Source organism: Triturus cristatus, chromosome 2_2 (assembly GCF_964204655.1).
Source record: "Triturus cristatus chromosome 2_2, aTriCri1.1, whole genome shotgun sequence".
In the NCBI taxonomy this organism is placed as follows: Eukaryota; Metazoa; Chordata; class Amphibia; order Caudata; family Salamandridae; genus Triturus; species Triturus cristatus.
In genome coordinates, this window is record NC_140582.1 from 1,091,133,099 (window position 1) to 1,091,151,110 (window position 18,012).

The 18,012-nt window shown below is 46.8% G+C and overlaps 1 protein-coding gene across 1 annotated transcript in view; it reads right to left on the reverse strand.

The window, feature by feature from the left end:
* The window catches only part of CHMP3 (charged multivesicular body protein 3), a 107,788-nt gene that overhangs the window by 63,157 nt on the left and 26,619 nt on the right, over positions 1-18,012 (reverse strand). The window contains exons 2-3 of the mRNA XM_085642630.1: positions 17,761-17,821; positions 16,443-16,622 (exon numbers count right to left, since the gene is read on the reverse strand). Of these exons, the coding sequence (XP_085498756.1) occupies positions 16,443-16,622; positions 17,761-17,821 (241 nt within the window). The remainder of the gene's footprint in view (positions 1-16,442; positions 16,623-17,760; positions 17,822-18,012) is intronic.

Genomic DNA, 18,012 nt, shown 5'->3' on the forward strand with positions numbered 1-18,012 from the left:
AAGTCTTCACCAGGCCCCCAAAAGGCTCAGGGGGAGGGTGGTCCCAAAAACGATAAAAAGAAAGATGGCCAAAAGAAACCATGGTGCAACTATTGTAAGTCCAACTCACATTGGTTTAGTGAGTGCACCAAAAAGGATAAGCCCCCAGCCACCATTGCCCCTAAGGCAACTGTACCCCCTAGTCCAGCTGTAAGTGGTGGTTTCCAGCAAAAGGGTGTAGTAGGGTTAACCCTGGGAACTGAGGAGGATTCTGGCCTAGTCAGAATACCTACTCAGGCTGTTCTGATCTGTGATGGGGACTTAGCTTTGTCCTCTACTGTAGGCCCCAGTAACCTGGGCAAGTACAGACAGACTCCTTTTATCAACCAAAGAATGGCTCAGGCCTACAGGGACACTGGGGCTAGTGTCACAATGGTGACACCTGCCTTTGTGGACCCTGGACAGATCATACTAGGTGAGAATTACCTAGTGACCAACGCTAGCAATGCCACTACCTCCCATAGTGTGGCTATTGTTAACTTCTCCTGGGGAGGGGTAACTGGCCTCAAGAAAGTTGTTGTTAGTTCAGACCTTCCTGTAGAGTGTTTACTGGGCAATGATCTTGAAACTTCAGTTTGGTCTGAAGTGGAGTATAGGACCCATGCAGAAATGCTGGGGATAGATGCACATGTCCTTGCTGTGACCAGGTCACAGGCCAAAAAGTGCACCACTGAAAAAGTGCTGGATCCTGAAACTATGGACCAGTCACGACCCAAGAGAAAGAGCAGTAGGGTTAAGGCTGTGCCTTCCCCCCTACCTCAGGTGGTGGATCAGCCCTCCCAGGAGGATGATTCTGAGAGCCCTGAAGGAACTGTCCTAGAAGAACTTGAACCTGATCAGGTTGAGTTTCTTGGGACAGGGGGACCTTCAAGGGCAGATCTGAGGCAGGCTCAATTAGACTGCCCCTCTCTTGAACCCCTCAGACAGCAGGCTGCTGCTGAGGCTGCAGGGAATGCTCAAGGTACCCATAGAGTGTATTGGGATGAAGGGCTACTGTCTTCAGAGGCTAGAGACCCCAAGCCTGGTGCATCCAGGAGGTTGGTCATACCACTGAAGTTCAGAGGCTTCCTTCTTACCTTGCAGGACACTTAGGCCAGAACAAGACTTGGGACAGGCTTGTCCCTCACTTTCACTGGCCCCATATGTCAGAAGATACCAAGGAGTTTTGTCGCTCCTGTGTCACCTGCCAAGCCAGTGGCAAATCAGGTGGCACCACAAAGGCCCCCCTCATACCACTACCTGTGGTGGGGGTTCCCTTTGAAAGAGTGGGCATAGATATTGTAGGACCAATGGACCCACAAACAGCATCTGGGCACAGATTTATACTGGTGATAGTGGACCATGCCACCAGGTATCCAGAAGCTATTCCCCTGAGGACCACAACAGCTCCTGTTGTGGCAAGGGCCCTGCTTGGAGTATTCTCCAGAGTGGGCTTTCCAAAGGAGGTCATATCTGACAGAGGTGCCAACTTCATGTCAGGATACTGGACTGCAATGTGGAAAGAGTGTGGTGTGAACTACAAGTTCACCACACCCTATCACCCACAGTGCAATGGGCTTGTTGAGAGATTCAACAAGACCCTAAAGGGAATGATAAAAGGTTTACCAGACAAGCTTAGGCGAAGATGGGACATCCTTTTACCCTGCCTTCTGTTTGCTTACAGAGAGGTCCCGCAAAAGGGGGTTGGCTACAGCCCTTTTGAGCTTTTGTTTGGGCATCCTGTAAGAGGACCCCTATGTTTAGTAAGGGAAGGATGGGAGAGACCTCTCAGACAACCCAAACTTGATATAGTGGATTATGTACTTGGTCTCCGCTCCAGGATGGCAGAGTATATGAAAAGGGCTTCTAAAAACCTTGAGGCAAGCCAAGAACTCCAAAAAGCTTGGCATGACCAAAAGGCTGTGCTGACTGGTTACCAGCCAGGGCAGAAAGTGTGGGTGTTGAAGCCAGTGGCCCCAGCAGCACTCCAAGACAAATGGTCTGGACCCCACACTATTGTTGAGAATAAGGGAGAAGTCACCTACTTGGTGGACCTTGGGACTCCCAGAAGCCCCCACAGGGTGCTTCATGTCAACAGATTGAAGGCATATGTTGACAGGGCAGACATGGGCTTACTCATGGCTACAGATGAGGGGCAGGAGGAAGAGAGTGCCCCTCTCCCAGACCTGTTGACTCAGAACCCTGATGATGGCTCAGTTGATGGTGTGGTCTTTTCTGACAGCCTCACTGTCCATCAGCAACAGGACTGCAGACAAGTTCTGCAATCCTACAGACATATGTTCTCTCTGACCCCAAGTCAGACAAACTGGTGCACCCATGAGGTGGACACTGGTGACAGTCTGCCTGTGAAGAGTAAAATCTACAGGCAACCTGACCATGTCAGGGACTGCATAAAAGTTGAGGTACAAAAGATGTTGGAGCTGGGAGTCATTGAACCTTCAAAGAGCCCTTGGGCTAGTCCTGTAGTCCTTGTGCCAAAGCCTCACACCCAAGATGGTAAGAGAGAGATGATATTTTGCGTGGATTACAGAGGTCTCAATGCTGTCACTAGGACAGATGCCCACCCAATACCTAGGGCAGATGAGCTCATTGACAGACTGGCAGCTGCTACGTTTTTGAGCACATTTGACCTGACAGCAGGCTACTGGCAAATCAGACTAGCTGAGAATGCAAAGGCCAAAACTGCTTTCTCGACCCCAGGAGGACATTATCAATTTGTGGTAATGCCCTTTGGTTTGAAGAATGCACCTGCCACTTTCCAAAGGTTGGTGAATCAAGTCCTTACTGGGTTGGATGATTATTGTGCAGCTTATCTTGATGATATTGCTGTCTGTAGCTCCACCTGGGAGGATCACCTGGTCTACCGGAGGAATGTTTTAGAGGCCCTGCAAAAAGCAGGCCTCACTATCAAGGCCACTAAGTGCCAGATAGGGCAGAGCAAGGTTGTATACCTGGGCCACCTAGTTGGTGGGGGTCAGGTTCAACCACTGGAGAGCAAGATCCAGACCATAAAGGACTGGACTCCTCCAACTACCCAGACTCAGGTCAGAGCTTTCTTGGGCCTGACTGGGTACTACAGAAAGTTTGTTAAGAACTATGGGTCCATTGTGACACCACTTAATGACTTGACTTCCAAGAAAATGCCAAAGAAAGTTCAGTGGACAGTAAGCTGTCAAAAAGCATTTGATGACCTGAAGCAGGCCATGTGCAGTGCACCTATTCTGAAAAGTCCAGACTACTCCAAAGAGTTCATTGTCCAGACAGATGCTTCTGAGTTAGGTGTGGGAGCTGTTCTTTCACAACTTAATATAGATGGTCAAGACCAGCCCATTGCTTTTATAAGTAGAAGGCTGACCCCTAGAGAGAAACGTTGGTCAGCTATTGAGAGGGAGGCCTTTGCTGTGGTTTGGGCCCTGAAGAAGCTGAGGCCATACTTGTTTGGCACTCACTTCAAGATTCAGACAGACCATAAGCCCCTCTTGTGGCTAAATCAGATGAAGGGTGTAAATCCCAAACTTCTTAGGTGGTCCATTTCCCTACAGGGGATGGACTTCACAGTGGAACATAGACCTGGGACTGACCATGCCAATGCAGATGGACTCTCCAGATATTTCCACTTAGAACATGAAGACTCAACTGGTCAAGGTTAGTTTACTGTCGCTAAGTTTGGGGGGGGGGGGGGTTGTGTAGGAGAGTAGGGTCTGCTTTCTATGTTCACCCCCACTTTTTGCTTTTGCTTTACTGATTTTCGACTTAGATGTGGCTGTGGGCCTGCTAACCAGACCCACAGCCCTGCTGTTCTCTCTCTAAATTGATACAATGTACTTTAGGTGCATAACCCATTTGGATAGGATCACCTTATTGGCCCCTGTACAGTGTACCTTAGGTACCCAGGGCATAGGTGGACCCTAGGCCTACCAGGGGCTGCAGCATGTATTATGCCACCCCTGGCCTGGCCTTCCATTATGACACAACTGGCTGGTCACTCAGCTGGGGCAAGGTTGTGTAATCACTCCTTGCTTAGGAGTAGTATTCCTATACCTAACTTACATATAGACACATGTGCACCTATCAGCCACTCCTATGGCAGGCCTTAACAATCCTGGAGGCAGAGTGCTTGGTAACATGTGAGATGGTGCTCTAGCATGAGCGGAGCCTGTCTGCAGCTTTCTGAACCATGTCCTTATAGCTGTTCTATGATATAGCCTACCATATACTCTTAAAGTACCTTATAATCTTAAACCGTTATGTTAACTATGGTTTGGCTTTATCAAAACATGTCGTGTAAGGTGTCTAACACTTTGGAATAATACCCCTATCCCATTTCTGGGGATGAGGATATTATCCCTCCCTTCTAGAGGGAGAAGACATGTTGTAACCTACTTACCTGGTTAAAGTTAACCAGAGCCCCAGCATCACAAAATGGATGCTGCTGCCACAGACACGAGTCTGACCTCCTGCTGCTGGGAGTGATCCCGACAAGGGAGGCTTGGACAATAGGTTTCCTGCCTTGGGAGGTGCGAGCACCACCCTAGACAGGCCTTAGTGTATTGGGGCAGGGAGGGATGAAAAGAATGAGACATGCCTGGGGCACACAAGGTGTCCCGTGCATAGTCCAGTTCAAACCGGTGCTGGGGCACTCCAGCCCCAGTCCTGGCGCGAAACTGGACAAAGGGAAGGGGGTGTAACCACCGCCCTCCCAGGTCCCACCCATAAGGCGTGACCTAGCAGGCAACCCAGCCCCCCAGATTAGTATAAGAGTGGTAGCTGGGCCCCAGGATATTAGATTATCCTGAACCTGCAACTTGAACAGAAACTCTGGACCTTCGACATTCGAGGAAAGAAGAAGACTGAAGAATCTCTCTTGTGGCCAAGGAGTGGCTACCCTGTGCAAACAGGCACCATCAAGAGACTACCCTTTGCTTTGCTGAAGTTCTACGAGGGACCGACTGCAGAGCCCGACCAGAGCCTTGACTTCCAGACTTCTCCGACCCTGATCCACATCCGAGCTGAGATCCGTGGAGGCGACGAGAGACGTGGGACCGGCTACCTGGGAAAAGTGGCTAGTATCTTCCAGCGCAGCTTCTGAGGCACCCTCGAAGTTGTGCACCGGGGATTGAGAAGCCCCAACCCCAAGCCCCATCTGCACCGAAGATCAGCCCCCCACACTCCACGAGTCCTGCGTGGGGCCCTTCTGCATTTTCCTGCTTGCTGCGTCTGTCCGGTTGCTTGCCTGTTGGCTAACGGCCTTTGTGATGACACACCTTGAAATCTTCACTGCTGGTTTGGCTCCTCCAGACTGGCTCCCGCTTCTTTGCAAAAGAGAAGCACCCCAGACCTTCCTGGTCTGCACCAGAAGCAAGTCCTCCGTTCTTCATGGGTTCCGCTTGCCGAGGCCTGGTGAGTCCTAGTTCGACTTCGACGCCGCCGACAGCAAAAGCCTTCGTGGGACAGCTCGCCTCCTGGTCCTGGTCGTCCTCGACGTCTCCTGGTACCCGTGGCTGCAGCGACAAGCTTCACCTTTCACCTGCAATCTTCACGACATCGCCTGGTTCCTTCCTGGTTCCACGTGGTCACTGGCTAGTGACCTTGACTCTGTCCCTTCTGCTTGCAGGTATCCTCTCTTCTTGATCCCAGCCTTGGGATCCACCGGACACTCTTCACTGACTGCCTGTCAGCAACTTTCCTTCAGGCATCCATAGAAGTCCATGACGAAACCAGACGCAAGTTCACACCTATGCACCCGCAGTCCGTGGGCAAGGTAACTTGGGTACTTCGGTGCTCACAAGGGTAGTGACTATCCTAGGGTCTAGTTTCCGAGTCTCGACTCTCTAGCTGCTTCAGAAGTGTCCTTAAACTGTTAATTTCTAACTGCTAGTAATTCTATCGACTTTTACGCATTACGCGTGAGTGTTTCCACTCTGCACCTGAATCCCGTGGGCCTCCCACTTCCTAACTGTTGCTAGTGTAGTGTAGCCCCAGCGGTTCCCTAGGCCTAGGCCTATCCTATTTCCGTGACAGTGGTCCTTATACCACTTCTTTAGTATATGGTTTGCGTGGCCCCTAGGGCCTAACTGTATTACTTACCTGTGTGACTCAATGTATGCTTAAATAAGACTGTGTTGTACTTACCTCTAATCTCATAAAGAGTGCTGAGGGTTTGACTAGAATAAATACACTTTATTTTATATATATATATCTGTTGTGGTGTCCTTTCATTTGGTATTCAAGGGATTATATATGATATCACAGCTGGCTTCACATGCCATTCAGAGTTTAGCCTAAGACTGCTCTTGTCCATGCTACCACTAGAATAGCTGGTCTATAAGGTTGACTTTACAACCAATCACCATAAGGGTTGTTTGGACTGATATAAGGTGTACAATAGAACTAGTGACATCATACATCAGGCCAACTTCTCACACTGACCAGCTGTCCATAATAAAAAGGAAGTTCAGTCCTAATATCTAGGGTCCTATGCCTACTCATGCCAGGACATGTACAAGAGATGACATGTTGTATATGGAGATGCGTGGGTTACGAATGGACTGGTAAGTTCTAGTGTTCATTAAACCATACATGGGGCACACAGAATGAGAGTTGCGGCTCTGGACAAATTCAAGCTAATATGCGAATTAAAGGAGTTTATTCGCAAAATCAAACTGGAAGTCTATTTCAAAGATAAAGATCCTAGCGATAATGCCACCACCGACACTGGACTACATAAAAAATCTAATTTCACTCCTCCACCACATAACCTTCCGGTTGAATTACTGGCTTTCGAGAAAGCGGTTATAAAAGAGGTGACGGAGATAGATCCAAGAACAATCAAAGTCTTTCACAACACGAGCAAAATTGAGCTGGAGGCGATCTACCAACTATCGAATAACAAGGACCTGACTATTAAACCAGCCGATAAAGGCGGAGCTATTGTTCTACAGAATACTATTGATTACCAACACGAATGCCTACGACTACTAGGTGATGAACGTAACTACCTAATAATACAACAGGATCCCACTGAACGACTGCGCAGAGAGATCGCGAGTCTAGTGGAAGAGTCTTTGACTAACGACTGGATCAGCAAGAAAGAGGCAGACTTCCTAGAAAACAAAAATCCAGTAACACCTTACTTCTACACGATCCCAAAGATACATAAATCTATGGAAACTCCCCCTGGAAGACCCATAGTATCAGGGATCGGTTCGATTTTGGAACCCTTGTCAAAATTTGCGGATGCCTTTTTAAGACCCTTGGTTCAGGCTACAGAAACCTATCTACAGGACACCAAAGCAGTCCTTTGTTTAATCCAGGATCTCGAATTCAACCCCACAACTAACATTCTGATCAGTCTGGATGTAGAGAGTCTCTACACGAGTCTCCCTCATAAAGAAACCTTAGACATCCTTGAAGAGGTACTCTACCAAAATGATTGGGATTATCACACCCCTAGACATGTGGTTCTTGAATGTTGCCGTTTGGCTTTAACTGAGAATTTTTTCCAATTCGAAGATGTCCTATACAAGCAAACCCACGGTACCAGCATGGGAAGCACATTTGCGCCGAGTGTGGCAGGATTGTATGTGCATCATTTGGAAAAGCAGAATATTCTCCACCAACACAATCCTCACATTGAACACATGAAACTATGGAGAAGGTACATAGATGATGTACTGTTGATCTGGGAAGGCAATGAACAGGAGGCTGAAGATTTCCTAGTCTGGCTTAACCAACAAGACCCGTTCCTGAAATTCACCTCCTCGATGAGCCGATCCACCATGGTCTTTTTAGACCTTAATATATCAGCACAAGACGGACGCCTCTACAGTACTACACATTTCAAACCTACGGCAAGGAACTGCCTGCTGGTATATGACAGCTTCCATCCTCGCAGCCTCAAGGACAACCTCCCTTTTGGCCAATTTTTGCGCCTCAGAAGGAATTGTACAACAACACAAGACTACAATATTCAGGCAAAAGAACTATCAGAAAAGTTGATACAGCGTAATTACCCACAACATCTTGTATCTAGATCCAGGAAAAGAGCTCTCAATAACAATAGGGAGGCTCTTTTAGAGACAAAAACCGTAGCAAGACAGGATGAGCCACGAAGACAAATTTGTATTACTACATACAATATTGCATCCAACTTGGTTAGCAAAATAATCAAGAAACACTGGCGCACCCTGAACAGCGGGGGCCTAGACCTACAGGAACCGATGTTCAGCCATCGCAAGGCACGCAACTTAAGGGATCATCTTGTCCATACACGTCCAACGACAACAAGAGCCGCAGGTCCACAACGCCTGCTGCAACCCCTACCAGAGGGCCATTTCCCATGCAGTAACTGCAGTGTGTGCCATCTGACCAAGGTGACTAAGACAGTGGAATGCAACAATGGGATAACCTGGAATCTTCGGTCATTCACTAATTGTAACACAACATGTGTGGTGTACCTAATAACTTGCGTTTGTAATTTGCACTACGTAGGTATGACCACCAGGAAAGTAAACACCCGAATGATCGAGCACCGTAGTAATTTCAGATGTAAACGGGATAACACAAAAATGACCAAACATTTCCTGGAAAAACGCCATACTCCGAATGATTTCAACTGGGTTGTCTTAGAACACATCAAGAATCATCGCAACATAGAGAAACAGCTACATGAGAAGGAACAACGTTGGGTGTTCAAGCTATGTTCGGACGACAGGGGTCTCAATGATGACATACCCTGGGGCCAGTTCACTTAAACAACAATCACTGGAACATTTGCTGATCTAGCCTTCCTTTTTTCATCAGTTTTTACTTGATAAATCATCTAGCACGTTGTTATCCATTCACGTTATTCCATTAGCCATTATCCCTCCCTCATTCCCTCAATCTGTGTCTCAATTGTGGCCACTATCACTATTCTCTTTACGGCCCCTTAGCGTATTGTCTCCAGCGCTTAATTAGCAGTAGTTCTTCATGACCATTCATCCTGTTCCCTTTCCCTTTCCAACATGACGGCTTCCATCCTAGCCGACCCAACTGACCCGGGTCTGAACAGGTCTTTCATTTAAGTTCGTTTTTCTTCCCAATATGAGCCTCATCTTAGTGCGGCCCCATATCGCACCATCTTTCGCTCTCATTCCCCATCTAGCTGTGAGCGATCGCATACCCTGGCAGGAACATTGAGCCCACACAGAAACATATTTGGATGCTTAATAGTATCACAAACTCTTGTCTTACCCCTTTCCAAGATGGCGGATCCACTTGCACATCGGCGCTGGAACTTGCCCTCTTCTATTTTTAACCTCGTGACACGCCCGCCAGCACATAAAAACATTGCGGCTACGAGGACACGCCAGAATGCGGTCCGAGAGGTTTGGCTTTCAGTAGGTGTCAGAAGCATGTGGGGTTCAACGTACAAGTAAGTACTGCCATTCTCACCTCCTGAAGGAAGCGTGGAAACCATTCTCTTACCCCCCCACACCACGCTAGGCGATCCGTCATGACGGAACACGCCGTTTCTTTCTAACGATCTCGATTCCCTTCGTCCATTAGATGTACGAGATCCCCGCATCCCCTCCAGTGACCATGAGGCACAGTGTTGCTTTTTCTTAAGTAGGTTACATGTTGTATGTTGTATGTTACTGTGTGTGTTTAGTCAGACCTAATTAATTATTTATTTAATTACAGCACAACTTTTCCATCACTACGCCGGCATGGAGTGAATAATTGCATTTCTTCCTTTTTTCACTTAGCGGCACGCCAGTCATGGAAGTGTGCATTCACCTGTGTGTAGTGTGTTCACATCTTTAGCTACTACTATGTATTACACTATGCGCATATATATGTATATATAATTTTTCTCGCCATTAACTGTGATTTTGTGATTTACAGATCAGTATACCAACGTACATAACGTATGTATATATATTTTAAAACGCATGCCTTACTATTGTGGCATCACACTTATCTCACCTTATTAAGGTTGACTAGGAGTGGCAAGTTTCTCGACACTGGGCTGGTCCCAGTGTAGTCCTGACGAAGAGCTGGGGAGCTCGAAACTAGTTGACTTCATAATATGCTAGGCACACCTTTCCATCATAGTTAGGGTCCCTTGTCATATTACCCCGTTTTTAATTTTTTCAGCTTAGAGCACCAATAAAGTTTATTCTGTAGCCCACTAGCTGATTATTTTAATTTTCCCACTCCACCACTTCACTTACACCACACATAGTTTACCCAAATTCTCAGTGCTCCTACGTAACACCGCAAGTCGCAGCACGCCTCAGTCCGTAGAGGACTGGGAGGACCCCTATGATGAAGCATGTCACCGTGGGGAAACCCTGGTGAGTGAGGGGACTATAGAAAAAGATAATACTTCTCTTTCGGATAACGGTGTCTTCAAGGATCAAATTGTTTCCTACACCTTCTGCTTTTTCCCAGTTAGGTTCCTGTCTATCTGACTTGTTTAGATAGTCTTTTTTGCTTACGCTAGTGATGCCCATCTAGGATATTTTAACCTTCACTTACAGTCTCCTCACAACCCTGTTTATCTGGTGGATGGGAGAGGTTTCCAGCCGTTAGTTTCCCCTGCCTTGTTGAAACTAAACCAGCCCCGGTTTAGTGAGTTGTGCCGAACTCACTTCCCTAAAGAAGCAGAGTGAGCCTTCACAGAGATCAGAATATAGTTTGCACCCGAGAAAGTCAGACATAAACTCACTGTTGATACTGAGCGATACAGCCTGCGAAATCTGGTCTGCAACACTAGGATGCTCCTTCCAGAATAGAGGAGCCTTCAAACTTTTAAACAAAGCAAGTTTAATAACTGAGACTGCCCAGAAGCAACAAGGTCATTCGACCGAGCCCAACACCCCATGAGAAAAGCAAGAGGACAACTGGGCCAAGGAGCTGCCGCATCAAAGACTGAGAAGAAGGAGTCTGCATTGTCCCCATCTCATCCCAAGCCTGTAGCCTGAGAACGTCCCAGATACTGCCAGTCTTCAAGCTCCCGGCATGGACTCTGCTTGGAGGAGTTTGCCCGGGTCCAAGAAACATTTGAAACACTGTTTCAGCCCTTTGGTTCCCAGAGATGTTGCCAGTTAAAGCCACGGTCAAAGCTAGTCCTCTTTGCATTAGAAGCAAGTAACCTCTGGTATAACCTTTGCATGGTGTGGAAGCCTACTGCTTTCCTGCCAACAGACAATCTGGACTACAATCAGGAAATGCTTAATTACTGGTATCCTAACTTAAAACACCTTTGGTGTCAAATGATGGCACTGGCTCGCTATTTTTCTCATTCGCCCCAAATTAAAGAAAATTGACGAGTAAAGCTCTTAATTGATTATTTGACACCATTTAACTGGCCTGTGCCACCAACTGTTCTAGTGCCTGGAAGCAGTCACTGGGGCACCTACAAATTATTCTAAGGGCTATTTTTAGAAATAGCTTCTTTCTGTCTACGGGATAGAATCAGTTTCTCTTGCAAATCATTGTTTTGACACCAAGTCGTCGGCTAGCCACACAAAAAAACTGTAGAGACTCGAAAGCATCAGAAGATCTGAGATGACCAGCACCAAGCCTCATAGCATAACACTGGCTGAAGGTTAACAACAACAAAAGGCACAATAATACTGAGGAGCTATAAATACATTTGGGGTCATTTCTTTTTTGTTAATATATCTTTATTCGTTTTGTAAGTTAACATAGGACATTTCGTATGCATGTACATATATCATAGGCATAGTGAAGTACAGAGCTATTACAAAATCATTACAATCAACAGTACGCATTTGTAGTTATAGCATGTTCTAAACTTTTGGTGTGGTTGAATTTCACCTGTTTGACTGTATTGACTAAATATGGTTGTCCATTATGTTGATCTTCACGTTTGTGTATGGTATATGTGGGACGGATGGAATTGGGTGGGTGGGGAGGAGAGGAGTAAGGAGGGGAAGAGGGGTAGGGAGTGGAAGGGATTGGAGGGAAAGGGTAACAGGGTATTAACTGTGTAAACTTGCCCAACGAAAGACTGTGGCATTTCCGATCTCTGCCATCCACCCACTGTCCAGATACTGCCAGCAGGTACGCCACCCGCTTGAGTAGTTCACCTGGTTCTGTGTGAAGGGAACTGGGATCTGGATTGCAAATTCGTGAGTTGGTCTCTGTGTTCTGTAAGCGTGTCTACTGTGTACGGTCGCCAGCAGCCTCTAGCGCCCTCCCAGAAGCCGAGTGTGGCATCTGGGGGACCTCGCCAGGCGTTTCGAAGGTCCAGGAATAAAGCATCCCATGCACTCACTATCGGAGTTTTGTGTGGTCCACGGGGTAGTTGTTAGGTTTTAGATTAGTTGTATCAATTGCACCGTGGAGCCTTCTGAGTGGAGTCTCCGCGATCTATACGTGTACGATCTGCCAGCATGTGGACACTGGATGGCGGACTTACAAGGGATTACTCCGCAAGGTTTGCTGGGGGAGCACCGAAACAGTTAGTATACCATTGACTTACAATAGGGATGATAGTATACAGGTAGCCGTACCTTAGTATGCCTCATGTAAGCGCTGGATCTTGATTGTACGGTTTTTTTGAGTGATTAAAATGCAAATAAACATATTTTTCAAAAAAAAAAAAAATCGGAGTTGTGTGTGGCCCTAGGGCATCTTCACATCACAAAGCCACACTCTCTGCTTGCGCCCAGTTTGTGAGTGAGCGGTACCTTGCTTCCCGTGGCGGGGGTTCGGGACTTCTCCATCGTCTAGTGATCAGGCGTTTAGGGGCGATAGGCCCTGGGTCTATTAAATCGGGATGTTACCCTGTGTTTTTCAGATATGTGGTAAAGACCCAGGAGGCATACCTCCCATTCCACTGTGCGTTCGGTGCAATCTAGCAAATAAGTGGTGACTGCAAGCCGGTAGGCATTTATACGGTACAGCCCCATAGCATGTTGACTAGCTCTGCATTCACCAATTTGCATCAGGGACAGTGCGCGCCAGTTCGTTGAAAGTATCTATTTACTTTTTTCTGGAGTGATGTATGCTCTATGAACTATGTAAAATTGTGAGGTTGAATGTGGCATTCCTAGGTGGCAGTACGGGTCCCTCCAGGATGCACGCCCACTCTTTATCAGTACTATGGCGATGGAGATCAGTGTCCTAGTGACTTTTGAGGGAGGGAGGTCAGTCGTAGTGCGTGAGTTCGCAGGGATTCAGCAAACCATCTAACAGGGTGTCTCCCTGTGCCCATAATGTGAATATATTTACATTTGGGGTCATTATTAGCTCGTTCTATTTGTATGTGTGCTCCTTCTATTTGTGTGTGTGTTTATTAAATTTGAAATATCAATTTACTTAGCAACTAATTTTTTTTTTTTGTTTTTTTTTTTTTTTGAAGACCTTTATTGATAGAAAAAGGGCAAATACAAGTCAAACAAGGAGCCCGGGGGGGCTCACACATAAGGTACAGTACAACTTACTGAAAACACAGAGGATATATTACAGAAGGACTGAGGTCAAGTTTTAAAAGTTTTCCTTGTAGGATAGACATAAGCAGGATATCGTAGCACAACAAGTCAATACTGGTGTTAAACAATCAGGATAGATAATCTTATAGCAGTAGAAAACACCAGAGTCGCTACGTGGCACCCAGAAAGGAACGTCTGAACCCCAGGGAAGGAAAAAGGACAAAGAATAGAAGGCCCATAGAACAAAAAGAAAAAAAAACAAAAAAAAAAAAAAAAAAAAAAAAAAGAAAGCAACCCCACCCCCCAAGTGCCCCCCACCCTGCACCCCTGCAGCTGGCTACGGCCTTTCCCCCCCTAGCAGTGTGCCTGTCGCCCAAGAAAAGGAGTCCCGAAATATAGAAAGTAAGAAAAAGAGAGAATCCGAAAACTCTTATAAAATTAAGAAAGGTGGGGAGGAGCCCACTATTCGTCCCCCAGCTCCGCCATCTCGCACCCATAATAGCAACAGTAGTCTAACACCCAATAGTAATAACATGCCCGGTATGACGAGAGAACTGGGGTCACAGCAGCAGCGCGCAGGGTAAGTAAGGCAGCAACACCCAACCGAAACATCCAAAATATCCACAAGGAATCTTCAAGCCATGATTGATAAGCGTAAGCCCCCGCAACAGTCTTCTAGCACCACCGATACATGTCCCGGTCACTCAGAGAAAACTAGTTCCCCGGCTGCCCTACCCACAAGAACGGTGCAAAACATTTATCAACGGAGGAGGGCCAACCCAAGAGAACAAAAGAAAAATCAACAGACGTGTATCCGGCCATCACCTCCCGGGCCCCCATGCAAACCATACCCAAAGTCCAGCGTTCTCGTCAGTCCAGCACAGTCCCAGGAATGTAGTTACCGGTATCAGGGCAAGAAAAAGACAAACTCAACCCTGACCCCTACGTGCCAGTGCGCCAGCATAATGCAGTTGCGGCGTAGTCCCGCAGAGTAGGAAGAGCAGCCGATGCGAACACCCAGAGAGATGGCAACAGCCAGTAATCGCCATCCAAAGCAGGACAGTGTTATCCCCAAGAGTGCAGTACGGGTAGGCATACAGTGATAGTCCACCAAAAGTGGGCAACTCACTCCCGGGCAACATGTGCAGAGTAAGCAGAGCGATCTTGTCAGCAATACCCGCTGGCGGTGGTAGTCCTGGCATCCGACGGCGAACCTCTAGGTTCCGTCCAAAGATAGAATGCACTGTGTCCTCCATAGGTGCGACAGTCCGAGCGGCGGTGATGGTAAGTTCACTCACAATCAGTTCCTCTACGTCTCCCCGGAGAGGCTGCACACGACTGCCGAGTCCTGGGCTCGGCGATCCGCTCCGCGCACAGCCGCCCGTCCGGTCAGCCAAGGAGAGAACGGGCACGGCGTCGTCTAGCCGGCGCTCCAGGTCACGGGCGTTGGAACAGAAAGCGGCTCGCATAGCAGCCAAAGCTTCCAGGACGTCGCCGATACTCACGGGCATAGCGTGAGAGGATGAGATGCCAGCTCCCTGTTCCCGGAATCCGCAAGCGTGCGGCGACCCTCGAGCCCAGTCTTTAGCGGACATGTCCCGGCGTCGTTTAGGAGGTCAGCTCCCAGAGAGGCAGCGCCAAACCACAGGGACAGGGCAGTAACCCCCAGCCCAGCGCCACGCACAGGGACAGCACAGGGACGGTCCAACCAGGCACCGTGTATAAGCGCCGATCACTCAATAAAGATGGCCCCTTCCCGTACACTTCGTAGCGAGAGATCAAAGGGGAACTTCCAACAGGGGGGATACATTTGTTGCATCGGTGGTGGTAAAGCAGCGCAGCGGCGAGGCTCCAAAAGAAACTGTTGCGCTACTTCTGGGAATCTCGGTGGCCCACCGCGTCTCGCCGGCGGTTTTGGATTCTCCTGTAATGGCCGCTGTTGTTGCCCTCCAGCCGGACGCCGCCGAGAACAAAGGACCGGACCCACTGCGTAGGCGTCAGCGGGAATTCAGGGCATTTCTTCACCCCCGGTGCAGGAGGGACGACGGGGAGCCCACCATCGGATGCAGCGTCGCCTCCCCTACCCGTTACCGCACAACAAGCACGATTCAGCAATCAGGAGAGGAAGCGGTACGGGAGGGAAGCGGACGAGTCGGCGGAGCCGAGGGCTCAGGCGGCCATCTCTGTTGCCGGCTAGGCTCCTCCCCCTACTTAGCAACTAATTAAAGATCTTTTCTTCTTGTACAGTGAAGCACTTAATGAACATTGAAGATGGTCAATGTTGTTTATTGTATTATAGTGAATCAGAATATCTAACCCCTTCATTTCCTGGAGTAACCATTGATTGTTCCCCTTCGCTACCATGGGATAGTGAAGTGCCTAAAGGAAGTACCCGGGCTATCCAGTTTTGAGTGAACCAGTATTTTGTCCATGGGACACTATTGGTAAATGGCCATAGTCACACAGTACTGTTCAGCAGCCTAACACTGCCCAAACAAATGCCAAAACAATGCCGCATGGGAAACCACCATACTACTGACCTAGAGATACACATACAGTGGAGAGGTCAGTTAAAAAGGCATGTGGACTACAGTATGGAAGGCAATTGAGAAGTCCTAGAGAACTAGAAGGTTGAGGCTCCTAGCCTGTGATCCTGAAAGCATCTCCGACTACCAGTAGTGTCTTTTTAATGTTGATGGTGGGGGGGAAAGGTGGAGGATTAAGAGCAAGCTGGGTAGACTTGCACCAATTGGTGACCATCAACATGGTTGTACATTGCAGCCATGGTGGTTCGAGGATCAAATCCTTAAAACCAAACATCAAAAGTTAGTACATATAGATTTATCTCCCAATAGCCTTATCCATAAATGTGGAACGACTTATAAAGACTAATTTAGACTCAAGACCTTTATGTTGACATTTCTTAGAGGTAAGAAATAATCATGGCAACCTTACCCAATTGATTCTTCATGCCCATGAGGGCTGAGTTCATGTGCGCTTTGGACGCATATAATTTGCTCACAGCCTTCTTTGATCTAATCATTTCTTTTGCAAGAACAACACAGACATCTCTTTGGCCCTTTTTTGCTGCTTCCTTGATTGACCGCTTTACTTTTTCCTCTTCCCTTTGAATATCTAGTAAAAACAAAAAGTTACAATAGAATGATAAGGCAAATGTAGTAGTAAAAGGCATCAAAGTGCAGCATACACTGGTCTTGCATACACTATATACCACAGTATGAAAGTGTGCACCAGCTGTTGTGTGCATTTTGTATCATTTTGTGCATTGTACGGCATACAATACAAAACAGTGGAGTAAATTTAAGATGGCATTTCATATGTTGTATAGAATGGGTTAATAATTAGAGGTGTGCCTTTTATATTGCAGTGCAGTATTGTCTGCACGGCTGCTGGTTGCTTTTAAATCACAGTACAGAACACGCAGTTGCTTTGTGCATTTTATATCACAGTTGTACCCAGTTAAAGCATATTTTTATAGTCATCTAACAGTACGCCCCAGTATACATTTTGTCACAGTAAAATATTCAAGGTAAAGCAACAGCATATATTTGAGTTCAGTCTGCAAAGTCGTTGAACTGAGTTCCTATCCCAGTACATGGTTCAGGGTTTGACTATATATTGTTGGAATACAATATCAACAATTTTATCACAATGTCCTTACCCTTAAATGGCCTATTCAACATTTATTGAAAGAAAAGTATACATGTGATAATTCTATTTATTTCTACAAATGTAGCTATTTGTATTGTTCCAACTAGATGCCACCACCCCCGACTGGATCTTGTTTACTCCAATCTGGGCCACACTCAATGTACATTATCCTTGAGATGTTACAGCTAAAAATGTCTTCTTTGGAGAGCGCTTCTGCTTTATAACAAGTAGCTCCCCTCAAAAAGAGACAATTCACAATGTCTGCCTATTATGGATAAATGTTTAGCCTAACTTTGAAGGCTAAAATTGTTTGATTTTTCTTGTTGCTTCTTCATTGCTCAAATCCCAGAGAACATTTAGCATAATAAAGTGTGAGAAAGCATTCAGGCAGGAATTCCAAAAAGTTGTAAATTTGATATTCATTTTGCGAGCTATACTTGAAAACATGGAGTCGCCGGGTATGGCGGTGAGAATTAAGATTCAACTTACAGCAAGAATGTTTTTATTTAGTTAAATTAAAAGCAGAGAATCAATATTGTTCAATTAAAGTGTTTCAATTTATTGCAGATGTTCCAACCAGAAAAAAATTGAAATATCTCACCTCTTATCTGTCTGTCAATTACTCTCATTTCTTTTCGTATCTTAAGTGACCACTCGTTAACCTGGAAACAAAGAAGGCAACAAATTTACAGTTATGCATATAGTCAGCAATGGAAACCTTTGACCGTGTAGAAACACTCTCCCAAAAAGACTACATCCATAAAAGGCCATACCAACAGAAGACTGCTTGCTACATGAATGCTAATAACCGAACGTGAGACATGAACAGACTTCTTTATCCTATGTGTGTGTA